The sequence below is a fragment of the Polyodon spathula genome, chromosome 6 (genome assembly GCF_017654505.1).
Source record: "Polyodon spathula isolate WHYD16114869_AA chromosome 6, ASM1765450v1, whole genome shotgun sequence".
Taxonomy (NCBI): domain Eukaryota; kingdom Metazoa; phylum Chordata; class Actinopteri; order Acipenseriformes; family Polyodontidae; genus Polyodon; species Polyodon spathula.
The window spans coordinates 41,195,004-41,213,002 of NC_054539.1; the positions used below are offsets into that span (position 1 = coordinate 41,195,004).

At 36.7% G+C, this 17,999-nt stretch overlaps 1 protein-coding gene across 1 annotated transcript in view; it reads right to left on the reverse strand.

Moving 5' to 3' along the window:
• Positions 1-446: 446 nt before the first annotated feature.
• The window catches only part of LOC121317191 (mitogen-activated protein kinase kinase kinase 21-like), a 51,312-nt gene continuing 33,759 nt past the window's right edge, over positions 447-17,999 (reverse strand). Inside the window, exons 5-10 of the mRNA XM_041252857.1 lie at positions 17,283-17,523; positions 14,008-14,130; positions 7,642-7,792; positions 7,217-7,311; positions 4,515-5,279; positions 447-2,154 (exon numbers count right to left, since the gene is read on the reverse strand). Coding sequence (XP_041108791.1) covers positions 1,718-2,154; positions 4,515-5,279; positions 7,217-7,311; positions 7,642-7,792; positions 14,008-14,130; positions 17,283-17,523 — 1,812 coding nt within the window. The 3' untranslated portion in view covers positions 447-1,717. The remainder of the gene's footprint in view (positions 2,155-4,514; positions 5,280-7,216; positions 7,312-7,641; positions 7,793-14,007; positions 14,131-17,282; positions 17,524-17,999) is intronic.

Genomic DNA, 17,999 nt, shown 5'->3' on the forward strand with positions numbered 1-17,999 from the left:
ATATATATATATATATATATATATATATATATATATAATACATGGATGAAGACTATATTGACTTCCTATATTTGCTTCCTGAGCCAGTCTAAAAAAAAAAAAAGGCATAATACCACAGTAGTCAGTAGTGACATCAAAAAGTGATCATTTCTCTAGTAAAATATAAATTGAACTTTGACCCATCACTTTCAATTCAAACACAAAATGTCTCATTTTCAATCACTCGACAGCACCCACAGAGCAGAAATGTTCATTAATGAGCAACAAAATGAGAATATATAAAAAAATATGTAACGCTGGTACATTTGTATCTCAGAGAAACTGATAACGACCTAGAACGTCTGTACAGCACTGAAACAATACTTTAAAAAAAAACCCAGCGTACTGCTGAACCTCGTCTTCTTTAATATTAGCATCACAAGGGTATCCATGTATTATAAAAAAATAACAGATGGGCCTCTTAAATGAGTTACAGGAAAACAATTCCATCTCGGGTCTTTGGTCTCGTAATTTACGGCATCACAGAAACCCTAAATGGAATTATTTTCCTGTAACTCACTAAAGCATATATATAACTAATGAGCAAAAAGTCTTGCCAGTAGTCTGATATTATATTGATGACTCCAACAAGTGTTACATATTCATGAAATGGCAAAAATTATTATGTAAAATCAACAACCGCAAGTAAAATTAAGCTTACCTAAGTTGAAATGCCAGATTGCCTTTACTTTTAAATGTAACATTCCAGAATAGATTTTGTATGTCCACCTTACAACAGAAGGTAATTTCTCCCCTTATTTATAGGAGTTATCGATTCAACACGTTTTATGCAATGAGAACACCTTGCATATAAATCATCCACCTAAATATTATAATAGAAATGGTTTCTAATCCAAATGCCAGGGATACCTTTATATTTAATATTATATCAGGGATACAATATGCCCTGACAACAATGAACACTGTAAAAAGCAATAGTGGCATTTTTAACAATAGATCCGATTCACAAACGCAACCATTGGATGACAAAAAAAATCACCAATACATTCAATTATGGATAATTCTCTAAATTTAAGAACATTTCTACATGCAGAATTACTGTACATTACCAATGCTTTAGAATCAATTAGGACAATTCAGTTCAGCAATTTCAAAAAACAACACAACTGAATCCTGGTGCCTTTGCTGTTGGACACACAGTCTGAACGACAACACATGAAGTGATTAGGTACCAGAAAGCAGCATCAACTTCTCATAAATAGCCTGGCTTTTTAAAAATCTGCATATTCTAAAGTGGTGTAACAAATTCTAGCACCAAAAGAGTTTCAACAGGAGAACAGTGTTAAAACCTTAGTTGAACTACTAAACCACACTGCAGAAGGAATCCTTGTTGGCTTGAATATTAACATTGACCAGTTTACACTGGAATATGTTGCTCTTTGTAAAAAAAAAAACAAAAAAAAACAAATAAAAAACCATACAAATTCAGCAAATAACACTCCAACAACCTACAATTTAACCCTATCAGAATGTATAGAGATAAATAACCTTTATGAAGTACCTGTAAGAACTGAAAGCAGCCTCAGCCCAAGTGGATTAAATGGCAACCTGCTGCCTGGTGACACAAAGGTTCTAGTTTAGTAGCAGAACGTCTTCATTACTTCATTACGAAAACGTTGATGTGCTAGAACAAACATGTTTGTTTAAACAGAAATTGCTAAGACAAGGACTCCTTTTCCAGTTCATATACAGTAGATCTGGCAGGTTTGCTCTGAATTCTACAAAGGGGTACAGTGCAGTCCCCTTTCTGTCCTTCCATATCAATATCCAGTAAAGAGCAGGCAGCAGGGGCAACGTGACAGCCAGCCTTTGCTTCAGCTGCAAGCAAATAGTTTAGATTTTGTGCTGTTTTCTCTCCCGAGAAAGGTCCTGCGGATGAGCTCTTGTTTCGGCCTTGCATGAGATGCCAGGGGTGGGCTTTACTTTTAAGGGACAGAGGCCGAGGCCTAGAGGCATAGTCTCCAGAGAGGTGCCTTTCGGGGGATACGTCTTGGTCGTGGGTTCTTCTCAGCACAGAGGCTGGATATGCTGCTTCAGGATTGGGAGTCTGGGGCAATACTGTTGGATCAATTTGCGAGGTGGATGTGCCATTAGCTGTTGAAAAATAAAAAAAATGTTATCTGAATCCAAGTTTAAATTGTGGATTTTTTTGTGTTACTTCAATGTGAGCCAATTATATCTTTGTCGTGTATAAAATGTGAAGATTCTCTGAAGCAGAATTATGACTATGGCCTAGATTCTAATATACCAGATATATTTTTTCTAATGAAAGTCCATTCAATTTGAAGTGTGACATAAAGACAATATAATCAAACGGACAAAACATATATCCCTGTGTGGCAGGGCAGGGCCCTGTCTGTAAATATTGTTGTGTGGTGATTTGGTGGTGGTTGGCAGAGATGGGGTTAATTTCCTATCCCTGCCAAAATACATGTGAGAATGTGGCTGGAGCTAATTGAGTAATTGATAATTAGGCTCCAGCCACATGCTATAAAAAAGGGGGAAATTCCTTTGTTTGTGGGAGGTGTTTTGGGGTGAGTGTTTCTAAATTTGTTTTGTGTTACAAAGTTCCGTGAAGGCTCTGCCCAGCCTGAACAGTTTTTGTTTGACCTTTTATTTTTGGCTCTGTGAACAGTGTTTTGTTTGACTTTTTGATTTATTTTTGTTGATTAAAACAGCGGAGCAGCGCTTTAACTGCAGTTACTGTCTTCGAGTCTCTGTCCTCCCGGCTATCCTGTCACACCCTGTCAGCAACTGGTTGAAGAAGTTTCTTTAGTCCTATAAATCAACATTTTCACAGTGCCCCAAGAGAAATTCTATAAATAACAAAACTATCTCACCTGTTCTTAAACCTCCAAAGTGAACCACTCCTTCCTATAAATCTAGATGATGCCGGGCCTAGCTGTGGTACACTGAGGTTTGTTGAAATAACTTGACATTAGCAAGTAGCAGGTGACAGATTTTGACAAAGTAGGTAAGCAATGGAGACAATGTAAAGCAAACCCCACAGGTGATGTCTCAAAGCTCACAGGTCATGGTGGAACAAATTAGTTTGTAGGCTGGTGGTCATTTGGCCACTAGCTTTCAAAACCTGGCGGCCAACATTTTCAAATGAGGACAATATGAAGAGACATGTATATTTAGCAAACGCATTGGTTTGCATGCTTTGTTTTCATGCATTTTTTTTTTTTTTTTTTTTTATTAACTTTAAATTGTGGGAGGGGAACTATATATAATAGACGTGCCAGGGAACTATATTCTGTGCAAAATATGCCAGGGAACTATTTGCATTAAACGCCAGATAACTATCTACTGTGTGCATAAAATGCCAGTGAGTGAAATATATTTATTTAAAAAAAAAAAAAAAAAAACTGCAAAAACAAAAACGTAGGTTTTTTACATTTTTCGTAATCTGATCAATCGTACTGCTGCTCACAGCAAATAGGGCTGTATTTTTTCACAGTAAAAAATTGCTTATTCATGGCATTTGTCTGTCTAAAAATAAGCTTCTAAAATATTTCACGATTAAACTATTTATTAAAGCAGAAAAAATAGCTTCACATTCGAAATGCAGAATTTCTCTAGTTATTATGCAACAAACGTTCCTAAATATTTAAATGCTTACCTGAAAAACAGTACATGCTTTATGCTTTTTATGTCAACCTTTTAAAGACATTCTATTTTCACCCTTCAATTATTAAACAAAATAAAAACATACATAAAATTTTAAATAACTACAGATACATGAAATGACCCCTTCTTGTACTGGACATAGTGATCTTTACCAGATCTTTAAGTATTTCCGATCTTTGATGCAGCTGGTGTATTTTTGGTTGAAGACATTTTAAAGAAATCGTGCAGTGTGTTCAATCATTAACCAGAAGCAAACTGAACTGGCTGCCTAAATGCAATCTAACAGGTAGTGCATAAATAAAGAAAATGTTTGTTGTATTTAGTGAAGTATAAAAAAATTTATATTTTCTTTATACTTATTTAAGAAATGGTCATTTTCACAGGGAAATACACAATACACGGCAACGGGAACATTTCACAGAAATCACTACAGTTGGCAATGGCCATCTCTTCTGAACTGCAGACAAAATAGAATTTGGAACGATCATTTCCGCTGTTCTACCCTAACTTGACTGGTTGGTGCAAGTTACTATGGAAACAAGAAAAGGGGGTTAAAATTGAAGGTCACATTTTGCAATCTGATTTGAACCGCCCTGCCACTGGTGTTACTGTACACAGCTGTACCTTGTAAAGCGCTTTGTGATGGTGGTACACTATGAAAGGAGCTATATAAAAATAAAGATTATTATTATTATTATTATTATTATTATTATTATTATTATTATTATTATTTATCTTTTATATTTTAGTTCCTGAGGTAAAAAAAAAAAAAAAAAAAAGACAAACTGAAGATGGCTGGCAAGTTTAAACAAAATACTTACTGTAATTCTGAACTGCATCTCCCACCAACATGGTTTGCTTGTGTTGCAAAACACTGTTGTTCTCAGAGCCACATGACTGCAGGTCAGAATCCCATTTTGACATGCTACTGAAGGCCCCATTGTTCAAAACCTTGGGTGCACAGGACTCCTTGTACTTGTGTTCACTGTTGCCATTTTCATTTGACGACCCTGCCTTCAAATAGCAGCTGTATGTGCTTGCTTCTTCTGAATTATCCTGAATCAAACATTTTGTGAAGTTGCATTCAGAAATGGAAGACATGGAAATGTGATCTGAACCAGAGGGATGGCCCAGCGAAGGAATGTTGCCGTCATCTTTTTTCAAACTCATTCTTTTGGGAGGACTTGTGCTCCGACGGAACCGAGTGGCTCTCTGGAATATCCCCTCCCTCTTTTTCTTTTCTTCCTTGACCACGGGCTCTTCCATGGACTGGGGCCTACTGTTCACGTCGCGGATATCGAATCCCAAGCCAACTGAAGCGAGGAGCATGGCGCACCCGTACAGCACACTGTCCGTTTTCTTTCTCAGCGTCACTCGTTTCAAACTGTTGGTTGGAGTGACTTGAGGTGTGCTGCTTGCTGAGCTGGAAGGAGTTGCTTCTTCCAAGCCTTCGCTCCCTCCCGTGCCCTCCCCCTGTTCGTCTTTCCAAAGAGGTAGATCGATATACACCTGATTAGGAAACTTCAGTTGTTTTGGTCGGCTGTTATCAACACTTTCAGATGAACAAATCTCTTCTAGAGATGTCCCTACAAACCAGAAAAGTTTGGTTACAAGTCATTTAGGCTTATTTTCTCTTATAGCAAGGGAGCACTGTATCGTTGTATTTATACAAGGTAGCACTTTATGCTTACAGTACGTGTTTGTTTCAAAAGAGGCCCTTTATTGCACACCCAAGGCTTCTTGTGGAAAACTGGGCATGAGGCCAAGGAAAACACAGACAGCACTCTCTCAACCTTTGACAGTGAACTAATCTGGGGAGTGTATTTTTGTTCACAGAACCGATGTGTACTGTCTAAATTACACAGAGGAAGACATTACTTCAATATCAATCTGCTTGACTTCAGGTTATTGCTGAAACACTAACATAAAGTGCCTGTAGAAATTCTACACCCCCTTGAACTTTTTTCACATTTTGTTGTGTCAGTGCCTCAGAATTTCTTGTATTTAAATGAAGATTTTTTTTCCACTTATCTATACACCATACTCCACACTGTTATTGAGGAAAAAAATATATATTAAAAATACCAAACAAGAAAGATCATAATTGGGTAAGTCTTCACCCACCTGAGTTAATACTTGGTGGAAGCACCTTTTGCAGCAATTACAGCTGGGAGTCTGTTGGGATAGGTCTCTACCAACTTTGCACATCTAGATTTGGCAACATTTGACCATTATTCTTTACAAAACTGTTCAAGCTCTGTCAAGTTCCTTGAGGAGAGTTGATGGACAGCAATCTTCAAGTCATGCCACAAATTTTCGATTGGATTTAGGTCAGGGCTCTGACTGGGTCACTCAAGGACATTTACCTTTTTGTTCCTTAGACACTCCAGTGTAGCTTTGGCTGTGTGCTTTGGGTCGTTGTCATGCTGAAAGGTAAACTTCTGTCAACTTCCCTTCTATCCTGACAAGTGCCCCAGTCCCTGCCGATGAGAAACATACCCATAACATGATGCTGGATCTTTGGGTGATGTGCTGTGTGGGGTTTGCGCCAAACATAATGCTTTGCATTTAGGCCAAAAAGTTCAATTTTAGTTTCGTCAGACCACAAAACTTTTTGCCACATGGCTACAGAACCTCCTGAGTGTTTTTTTGCATACTTCAAAATGGGATTCAAGGTGGGCTTTCTTGAGTGATGGCTTCCTTCTTGCCACCCTACCATACTGGCCAGATTTGTGGAGTGCTTGGGATATTGTTGTCACATGCACACTTTGACCAGTCTTGACCATAAAAGCCTGTAGCTCTTGCAAAGTTGCCATTGGCCTCTTGGTAGCCTCTCTGATCATTCTCTTTCTTCCTCGGTCATCCAGTTTGGAGGGACGGCCTGATCTAGGCAGGGTCTTGGTGGTGCCATACATCTTCCACTTCTTAATAATCGTCTTGACCGTGCTCCAAGGGATATTCAAGGCCTTTGATATTTTTTAATACCCATCCCCTGATCTGTGCCTTTCAACAATCTTTTGAAAGCGCCTTGGTGCTCATGGTTGAGTTTGCTTTGAAATGCACCACCCAGTAGAGGGAACCTACAGGAACTGCTGAATTTATCCTGAAATCATGTGAATCGCTACAATTTAACACAGGTGGACGCCACTTAACTTGATGTGTGATTTTGAAGGCAATTAGTTACACCTGAGCTAATTTAGGATTGCTAAGGGGGGTGGACACTTATCCAACCAAGCTATTTCAGTTTTTATTTTTAATTAATTTTCTACAAATGTCTAGAATATTTGGAAGTTGTGAGGTAGGATGTGTAGACAAATGAAAAAAAAACACAATTTTAATGCATTTTAATCCCAGGCTATAAGGCAACAAAAGATGAAAATTCTGAAAGGGCGTGTAGACTTTCTATAGGCACTGTAGCTGAAGTAACACCACATGTATTTGCTCAGGTGAAGCCACATTTAAATGACTTGATGAAGTTGTGATTTTACCAACATATTCTTCCCACCTAAGTAATTAGTCATACCCTGATCAACAAACAATGCAGCTAAAGGAACAGACTTCTGGGTTTTCATCAAACTGGTGGACCAGGGGTTGCTGCCATCTGAAAGTGGTCTTATCCTGTAAATAAAACAGGACATAACTTTAGATGCCTAAACTTAATAAAACAGACATAGCTTGACAACTAACAGATATAGGAAACATTCATTTAGCTTTATGAAATGTACAATGTACAATGATGGTCTTAAATCATGATTTAACTCCCATTAAGGGATTGAATTCAAGCAATTTTCTTAACACCCCACCAGAATCTATATGGACAAATTAGTTGTCCTAAAAAGAGAGGAACAAAGCATAATGGTCAGTGTTGCTGATACTTTCTAACTTTAGACGACTGTCAGAAATATGATTATATATTGACGAAAGACAATGTGCCAGGATTATCCATACCTTTCTGCACTATTGGCCCGGTCCTTTGTTTGAACAGAGCTTGGGCCCCATGTACGCCCCTTCTTTTTAAAGCCTTTTTGGACATCTTCAAATTCTTCCGGTTTGTAAATTGTACTCCTTCCCCATGTTCTATTGCTTTCATCCAAAGTTACTATTTAAAGAAAAGGACTGTGTTGATAAATCAGCTCTGCTCAATCATAAAAACACAATTATGTGAAACAAATTCAATCCTCTGAAGAGGTTCAATTGATCCTTCCAAGTTCATATCCATAACAAATGTACAATACACCACAATTTAGAAGCAGGAGCAGAAAGCCCATATCACAGAAACCCAATCACTGGAAGCTGACAACTAAGAAATTAGGGGGAAAAAAGTCAGCCAAGATGCATGCTTACTACCTTGAGATATGTGAAGTTTGCAAAGTTCCTCCTCCTATTTAAATCTAAATGTGTATTATTTTGTGGAGTTTAATACTTTTGTATCATATGTTTTCCAATTTTCTATCTTTTTAGCTGTTGTTTACAAAAACAAAATCTTTTATTTTATTTTTCCTTTCTTTTGGCCATTCTTTGGCCATGGACTCTAGAACATTTTGTTTGCAGTTTGTAACAGGGTCAAATTCTGACAGTGTGCATCCCCTCAGTTCAGTTCCAAGGTAAAATAATTGCTGCACTGTGGCAGAGCAGAGCTCTGCCCTATATAAATTGGCAGGGATGGGGTTAAATTCCCCTACCTGCCTGGGTTAATTGTATTCAGGTGGCTGGGGTTGATTAGAGTAATTAACGATCAATCAGCACCCAGCCACCTGACATAAAAGGAGGTCTCAGCTTCCCATTAGGGAGAGGAGAGAGCTGAGGAAGCTAGCAGACTGTTGTGCGTGCTGTTTTTGTTTTTGTGATTTTTGAACTTTCTAATCCAGTGAAGGCATCGCCCAGCCTAGAAACCTTTATTTTTGTAAGTTTTGCTTTGTGTTTAAATATCTTTGTTTTCGCGCTTATTTATAATTAAAGCATTATTTTTTTTGAACTGCAGTCTGTCTCTGGGCCTCTATCCACTCGCCAGCCTGTCACATGCACATTGAAAAGTTAAAGGCACACACAACAAAATTCTCCACAACCAAACACAATCTTGTAACAACAAAGTAACTGTTACAAACTGAGTTCAACAAGTTTAGCCACATGCTGTGCTCATGAAGACCAATTCAATAAAATCTGCTTATTCAAGTGCAGAGGCTACGGCATTAACTACATAAATTTACAGTATAATTGTAAATCTCGAAAAACTACTCACTTCTAAATCTTTTGTAGTCATTTTTGTATTACTTTAGTATAAATACATGTTAATTTGGATTCATATGTTGTTTTTTTCTGATTTTATGTGAACGAAAAGGCACAAATTTACCCGTTTTCTCATTGGAAATAGCTATATTTTGAAATTTACCTGTCCTGGTCACAAAAGCAAAGTTTGTGGGGAGCCATTTTCTATACTTCTGAGGCATAAGCAATTAGGAAATAACACTTACTACCCAGGAACAAAAAAATAATATTAATTTGTTACACGGTGTTATCATGCAATGCTGGCTCTGATGATCAGCCTTGATTTGGCCTCCCCAGCGCATCAGCATGCACAACTTTTGAATTAATTTTGTTTATTTATTTAAATGTTATATATTTATTGGAGTTAATTAGTTCATTCTTTTCTGTTGAGTCCCACTGGCATAATTGTTTTCAGTCTATTTATCCATTTGCTTTCTTTTATTCTTCTATATGTCACATTGTCTAATTTTAGCTGTTCGAATTAAGCGATAAATCCCGTCGAGGCTCTACCGTGTGGTAGATGACCGCGACTGGAGTTATGCGTCTCGAGCCGTAGGCGAGGACGCTAACTAAAGTCAAGGTCATCTATCACACAGTAGAGCATGCATCGAGAGGGCTCTATCGCTATTAGAAAATGACTTATTTCTTTTTTTAAAGAGAAAATAAACTTTAAAACCTGTATTTACCTTCTGATACTTTACCAGGTAACATTCCGCTGAGAAAAATAGTCCCTAACATAATTACAACATACACGTAAAGAAAACGTTATTATTATTATTATTATTATTATTATTATTATTATTATTACTACTACTAACATATTTATTTATTGGGTCTTACTCTTTCTTATTATAATTTATCTGGACATGTACAATTATTGAATAGTCCGTGTAGTATTGAGCCTCACTCAAAACTTGTTGTTGGAGGCGGGGCGTCATTCAAGCAGGCAGAGAGTGGATTGGATGGTGTGGAAAGAACTGAAACAGGGTTGGGAGTTTGACTGGCTGGTTTTGAGGGAGGTTGTTGTTTGGATCAAGCCGATGACAGAATTGTGGACCAATCGTGTCTTCCCTGTTGATTTGCTGTCCAGTAGCTGCGAATTGAGTCTTCATTATGGTGTCCTGTCACAGACATGGTTTCGCTTGTCTCTAGACCAGCATCAGAAAGTATGTTTAAGGAGCTTTTTATGTTATCAGATTAGTTGTAGATTAGAATGTTAAGGGAAAAAGCTGGTATTTATGCGTGAATTGTTTTTAAAATGTAATTCACAGTTAAGAACTTCAATGTTCCAGCGGGCATCTATGCAAAATAGAAGCCCACTAGATCTGGAAGCTGATTGGCTGTTCTCATTCAATCATTTTCGAACTACAAACTTTACATCATTTATGTCATGTCCTTCACTGGTGAAGTGCTGTTCTATTGGTTCATTCTTTTCTTTTTTTGTATTTCTAATTAATGAAATGTGGTTCTGAATTATTTTATATAAAGTTATTCCAGTCTCTCCAACATATTTTATTTCATCACAATTTTTCGATACTTTGAAATCGATACTTTGCGCAGACGAAAGCAACCAGTCATGTACTGTACCTACCATTGCCACATCAGCCAAACCATAGCCTCAACTGGAGCTCAGAATCTTTCAGCAACAACAAACCGAGACATGGACGATTCAGTGATATTGCTCCATTCAAATACCTGGCACTGTCCAGATAAACTGTAATAAACTCTGACAAGCAAAATGTTATTTATTTAATAAAGGTATTCAAGGTTTTTAAGTGTTGTTTTAAAGAATATCATGAAAAAAGTTAATCTAATGGCGATGTTGCCCTCGCAATGAATGCTCTACCGTGTGGTACAGCCTTCACCGGCCGACACTGTGGCTTAAATATATAATAGTAATATAAATAAATGCATAAATGAGAATGTGCTTGTATTATTATTATTTTGATGCATTTATTTATATAGAGTGCAGAACTAGAGATATGTCCCAGGAATCATCATCTTCCAATATTGTACATAAAATAATTTTTTTTATTTCCAATTTTTGGATATTGGATTTTTTGGTTCTTAGCGCCCATACTGTCTTGCAAACCAGGAGTACTGAACAATGATCAAACAGCACATTGTTCCATGTACTTGGTGACAATATCAGTGGTGTATGGGATATGTAGTTTTTAGAGCCTTGCTAGCAATATAAATATTGGAACACACAGTAATAAAAGCACTTGCATGAGTTAGAATGTATTAGGAAAACTTTGCTTTTGTTTTTCAAATCTGTTTATATTTGTATCTGGGTCATTCTACAAAAATGAGACAAACTGAGTTCCCATCCTTGCGTGGGAGTAGGGGGGAGAGAGTGAAAGGTCTGAGTAGTGAATGCCAAGAGGAACCAAACAATCAGAATTCTAGTGTGAGATAGCCAGTGAGACTGGGCCTGTGAGAGACTGAAGCCTGGGAGTGATGTGGGGAGAGAGCCCGAGGGAGAGCGAGAGCTTGAGAAAGTGAAAGCGCAGGTCAGTGGGTGATGGAAGGAGTCAGGGTCTTTTTAATGGTTTTGTGGTGTGGTCTTGCTCTATTGCTCTATTTAACAATGTCAGGATATTTAGTCAGTAAGGGGGTTATGTAAGGTGGAATGGTCAATAAAGGCCTCAACCCCACCAAATCCAATAGGTTAGAAATGCACACAATAAAGTGGCCAGGCAGTGCATAGCTTAATGCTTTACTGTATTTACACTTTTACTTGAGTAAAGGCCTCTACACACCGGACATGATTTGACAAGCGAATGTGTCTTACGACACACCGCACCACGACAACAACAAAAAAACACTTATTTTCTTTTCCGTGTGCCAACAGGACTTTGCTGCCCTTCCTCCGACATACTGTTTTGTTTGCTTTGATTTTCGTGCTCCACAAATCTCATACAGCGCCCACTGCTCCCTGTACTCTTAAGTAAGTGCGGACGCTAAATACCCAAATGCACAGGCAGTGCTAACTGTGACCCTCATTAGCATTATTGCAGCTCATTATTTGTGAGCGTTGAGTAATGTGTAATGCAAAATAATTACCTGGCTGCTACGCAATTTGGATTTTGCAGCTGCAACTGTTTGCACTACGCCTATCCTTAGCGTGTTTTAAAGTTTTACGATTTTCAATAAAACCTATCTTGGAATGTGTATAGCGTCATTATAAATGGTTTATTTCTTTACATATTTATTTTAAATCACTGTTTAAATCCTTAAGTGTCATTACTGTAATAGGCTGTCATTACTGTAACTGTAATGTCATTACCGTAACAATAGTTATTTTAGTGAATAAAACTGTACCAGCATTGGCTGGAGTGAAAGTTAAGGGGTTCATATTTAAAAAAATAAAGTTTGGTAAACTTTTAATCATTGCTAAGAGATTTTTTAATTAAAAATATCAATACAAAACCTGATAAAAGTGTCAAAACTAAGCTTAATTGTATTATTCAATAAATATGAAAATCAAAGTTTACCTTTTTAAAAACGAAATACATATTTTCACTAATGTGTAATATTATAGCCTAATCGATTTTATGTAAATTTCTCTTACACAACAGTTTTTAGTTGTGTTATGGTAATGACAGATTTATGTGCTAAAACATTTTTGAACAAAAATATTTTAAAAATGCATTACATTTTAGCTCAACTAAGTTATGTTATATGCAGATAAGATTTTTTCTTATCTCAATTTTTTGGAATCTCCAATTTGTCCCCCTTTCTGTAGAATGACCCATCTGACAAAAAATAAAATTTCATATCAGTTTTTTCTGATCATGTGGTCACATGCTCCTAAAACAAAAATGACGGTCACACCAGTAACTTTTTTTTTTTTTTGTTGCATCCAAATTGGCCGCACCGTGGAGCCCTACGATAGATATTGTAGATATATAGTTATAATTAAGAAAGTAAAATACAAATTAAAACGGAGAAGTCTCTGTGTAGATATTAACAAAATATATTATATATTGGTAATCCCATTATGATCAAGAGGGCCTAATTGATAACAAGGAGAAGTAAAAACTTAGCAAATCTGGCACATCTCCAGAAACACAAACACAATTAGTACAGCTGTAAATGCTGTCATTTTAACAACCACCTAACACAATGCAGAGGGATTATTGGAATCGATACAGGTATTTATATCCTTTATTTAATTGTTGATGATTCAGAAAACTAAGGATCCAACTCCAGCATTGTATTATAACCTTTTCCAAAAAGCAGATGAATTTAAGAGACTACAAACCTTCGTCGTTGTAGTTGTTGTTGTTGTTTTTTTTTCAAATAACTAGCAGTAGAAATTTGCAAAATCATGCTATTGATTTTGAGTCACTTGAAACCACACAAAAAGAATCCTCTACGCCAGTTCATAATGTCAGTTTTGCCTTTTTTTTTTTTTTTAACCCTGGCAGGTTCACATTCACTTGTGATATCCACATCTTGATGGTAGACATACATACTGTTCCTCTGACCACTGACACTGTCAATGTCAGTTATTGATTTTACAAGAAAATAATTAATAAAATGCTGTAGACTTTACAATCCTAAATTGTTTGCATGCATATACCATGTAATACCAATTTCATACACAGGAACACTTTTGATGTTGATGAAATTTATTGTAAACAGTTGGGCCATTTCAAGAAACTGGTAAATTTGTTATGCTGATAAGCTGTCAATATTAGATTAATGGCAAGCCTAAGATGTTAATTGCCACCATTTAGATCAATTGAAGATACCCCAGGGCTTGGACTATTAAACCTTACACACTGTAACAACAAAATCATGTCATTTCACAATCTTGTGTATCACCACATGCTACAAGGGGAAAGCTACATCAAGATGTCTTTCATTTAAAGTTCCCTGTAGCCTTTACTGCATTCTGAAAATAAGAAAGTGACAGAAAGCACCTACAAAATCCAACATGAGTCTTCTTTTGTAGTAAGTATATAAAAACAGAGGATATGCATGCATTAAGTGAACATATACTAGTGCAGACAAGCAAATTGCACATCAGCAGGCACTTACACTGTATCGCTCTGAGACGTGGAATGAGTGTGGGGCTGCTTGGCGGGCTAGAACTATTGCTGTTTAAACTTCTTCTCTTGTCCATCGTGGGGGAAGCCTGAACAGTGATTTTGTGCTGAAAATCTGGTTAACAAACAAAAAAGCATGAGTCTGTGGTACAGTACTAATCCGAGCTTTTGAGACGGTTTCAAACTTGTTACTTCACTTCTCACACTATGCAGGGAGGGTATAAAGCCACTTGGCCACTTTGTGCTGCTGTTGTGAAACAAAATGATTCACAGCAGACCGAACCAAACTGTACCACGCCTTACTATAACCGGTACACCTTACAACACTTGGACGGCACCCTGCATGACAAGAAGACTTTTTTTTTTTTCAGAAGCAGCATAATAGACCACCTTGTATATTATCTGTTTCCATATTTTTTTAAAAGCTGCATTATAATAATAATAATAATAATAATAATAATAATAATAATAATAATAATAATAATAATATTTTATATACTGCTTTTCATATAGTACATCTCAAAGCGCTTTCCAAGTAAAAATCAAAACAAACATGTACAACAGTCAGAATTAAAAAAGTAATAATTTAAATAATGTAAGTTATAATTTAAGTAGATAAAAATTCTGGTTTAAAAAGGTACGTTTTCAGTCATGCTTTAAAAACATCAACATTTCCTGCATCCTTAATTTGAAGGGGAACAGCATTCCAGAGTCTAGGTAACTGCAAAATGCCCTGTCATCCACTGGACCACCACCACAAAACGCTTTACAAGATATAAGATATAACGGTGTGTGAACTATGCATCAGCTGCAGAGTCACTTACAACAACGTCACCCGAAAGACAGAGCCCAAGGAGGTTAAGTATAAATGAAATACACAATGAGTCAGTGGCTGAGTTGGGATTTGAACTGGGGACCTCCTGGTTACAAGCCTATTTCTTTATCCACTGGACCACACAGCCTCCTATTAAGATAAGCCTGTTGATAATGGCAGGTAATTCCTAACGCATAACGCAGTAGCAACTGGGGAGTTTATTTTGGCTTACAAAGTAATGGCAGGTACTCTTAAAATATGGAAAAAGAACTGCCATTAGAATTTCAAACTGCTCTGCTGCTGTGGTGTGAGGGCAATGGCTACAAACCAAGGAACTGTGTTAAGTACTGTAAAATTTACCAGGTTTGTGGGATAATGAAGCATTAGTGCATCAACTTGGGACAGTTAAAGCTGAAGAATGCCAACACGTGTGCATGTATAAATATTTAAAAAGTAATAAAAAATAAAAATAAAAAAAAGGGTTCCTATACGTACTTCAAGTAAGACTAAAGAACAATAACTGGTATTGTGTTCCATTACCATGGTTATAATAATCAACTCAGCTTTTAACTTTAAGAAACTTTGGCACCTGTCCAAAACTCAAATCAATAGTTTAGTTTGTTTAGCTCCACAATTTTTTATGGTTTTGTGGTTGGTACAAAGCAAACCGGTCACAAAAAAAAAAAAAAAACGGCCTGTTTATAAAGACCCAAGGCAAGAGGGTGTTTCATTGCAAAGAAAATAAAAGCCTGTATTGGCTTGGATTCAATTTGAGGAGATAAAACCATTATTTGTAGAAAAAAAATTATATGTAATATATATATATATATATATATATATATATATATATATATATATATATATATATATATATATATATATATATATATATATATATATATATATATATATATGTGTGTGGGTGTGCTTACATTCCAAGTGCTTTGACACTATTTTGCAAGACAATAATTAAAATTGAAAAAAAAAATGCTGTCCTTGTATCTATGTTTCTGTTTTTCAGCTGTTCAACACATTTTTTTAAATCTCCCACTTTAACAGCAATTTTTTTTCATTTTTAATTATTGTCTTGCAAAATAGTGTCAAAGCACTTGGAATGTAAGCACACCCAACCAGCCAACTAAGCACAGTAAATAGTATTTCCACGGTTTGCAGTAAAGAGCATACAGAAGCATCTTCAGTTGGAAGGATAGACTTGTTATTGTTCACCTTACTCCTTAACCCTTTGCGGTCCTTTGTCGGACCTGGTCCAACATTGCAAAAATCCTGTTCCAGTTGCAAATAAACCTGTATCACAGGTCATGTGTCAGCTCTGAGCAGAGAAAGCTGACAGAGGGTGTTCCCCAATCGACTCTGATAGGAAAGAAGGTGGAACCAGCTGATTATCTCTTCAAAGACAGAGAAAAACAATTTGAACAGAAAAGTGCAGATAGACGGAGAGAGCTGATGGCAAGAGAAAGACACGGCAGCCTGAAGAACTTGCAGAGATGATGGGGGAAGAAGTCAGTGACTATTAAAGTAGTTTAAATGAAGAATTCGAAGAATCCAGGGAAGAATACATTAATTTTTCTCAAAGTGACGAGCCAGAGGAGGATAGAAAGGTGTCTTACAGATACATCTCTGAATAGCATGTACATAGTTATATTTGTTCTATAATTGTTGTTGGTTCAAATTTGTGCACTTTCTTTTTTTCTCAAATAAACAGTTATAAAATACATAAACTGTTTTATTTATTTTTTCATTTGCTTTCTTTGTTAGGAGTGTCTTATTGATTTACAATAAGTTTGGAACCTAAGTGATTGCTCTAAAGTCACTTTATCTCAACAAAATCAACAACTTTGTGATTTTTTTTAACAGTTTTTTTTTTTGCAATGTTCCCCTCACATAAATAGTAAAAAAGAAAAATGAATACAAACTTGTTTTTGGTTGAAAAAAACTGGTATCATTTTCTTTTCTTTCATGTTTTATGTAATTAAAATCACTTTAATTCAACTTGAAAAGCACACGTTCTAAAGTGTTATTTTGTTACCCAAAATTAAATAATACCTGATCTCCCTGACAGGGTCAAAATAATTGCCTGCAAAGGGTTAAGTAACTTTCCCAGAACAACAAAGTTGTGACAGAATTATTAAGAGGAAGATGATTTTAACGGTGGTAAACAGTGCCAACAAGAATTTAAATGAAGTGTGCAGCACTTTGTACTCGCATATTTCTATTCACACTCAGCAAAATGGAATTTAATGAGCTGTCAAATACTGAAGTCATTGTGTGAGCAATTTTTTTTTTTTTGCTGTGCTTTGAGTTCTGGGTTAGCTCAACACAGAGCAATTGCACTCAACTATTCCAGAAGTGTCTGTGAACAGTCATAATGAGTTCTCTTTCCTACACTTGTAGAAGGAGTGTAGAGAATTAAAACATGTGATGGGACTCCTTACCCGAAGGTAGGCTGATCCGGTTACCATCCTTCAGCTTTAAGCGGCTGCGCTTGAACTTGCCCTTCCTCTTCTTGACGTTGGGCTTGTCCTTGTTGAGCTGGAAGATAAGGATGTTGAGCTCCCGCTCCAGAACATCGATCTCCCTCTCCGCTAGCTGCTGCTCCCTCCGCTTCAAGAGCTCCTCGTGAGACTTCTGCTGAAGGGCCGCCCTAGTGAGCTCCTCTTCCCGCGACAGCAGCTCCTTCAAACACAACAGCACACTTCGTTATTGCAAACACATTCATTACATAGTTTTTTTTTCCCCCTTTTAAAAATAACATTGTGCTTCATATTACACAACAAAAATATCTTATTAGGGTCCATTTTAATTACCTAAACAGCGGCGTATATTAACCACATCAGCTCCAGGACGTGCGCAGGTATGTCAAGACAGCACTTGCAGTACCATGCTGTACCTGAGTACAATAATGTTTGCTGTTTAGTTAATGGGGTTTCTTTCAACCTGGTCTGTCAGTGTGCAAAGTGCATAGTTGTGGAATGTTTGCTTGAAAGTTTAGGGGGAGAGTTGGGATTGGGGAAGGTGGGGGTTGCCTGGTGACATTTTTATCCAATTGCATTTCGCACAAAAAATCTATTTCATCTGTGAGTGAATTCAGAAGAATATAATATACAGCAGCAAGCCATCAGTCATCTAAATGTGTGTATATAGTATTTCCT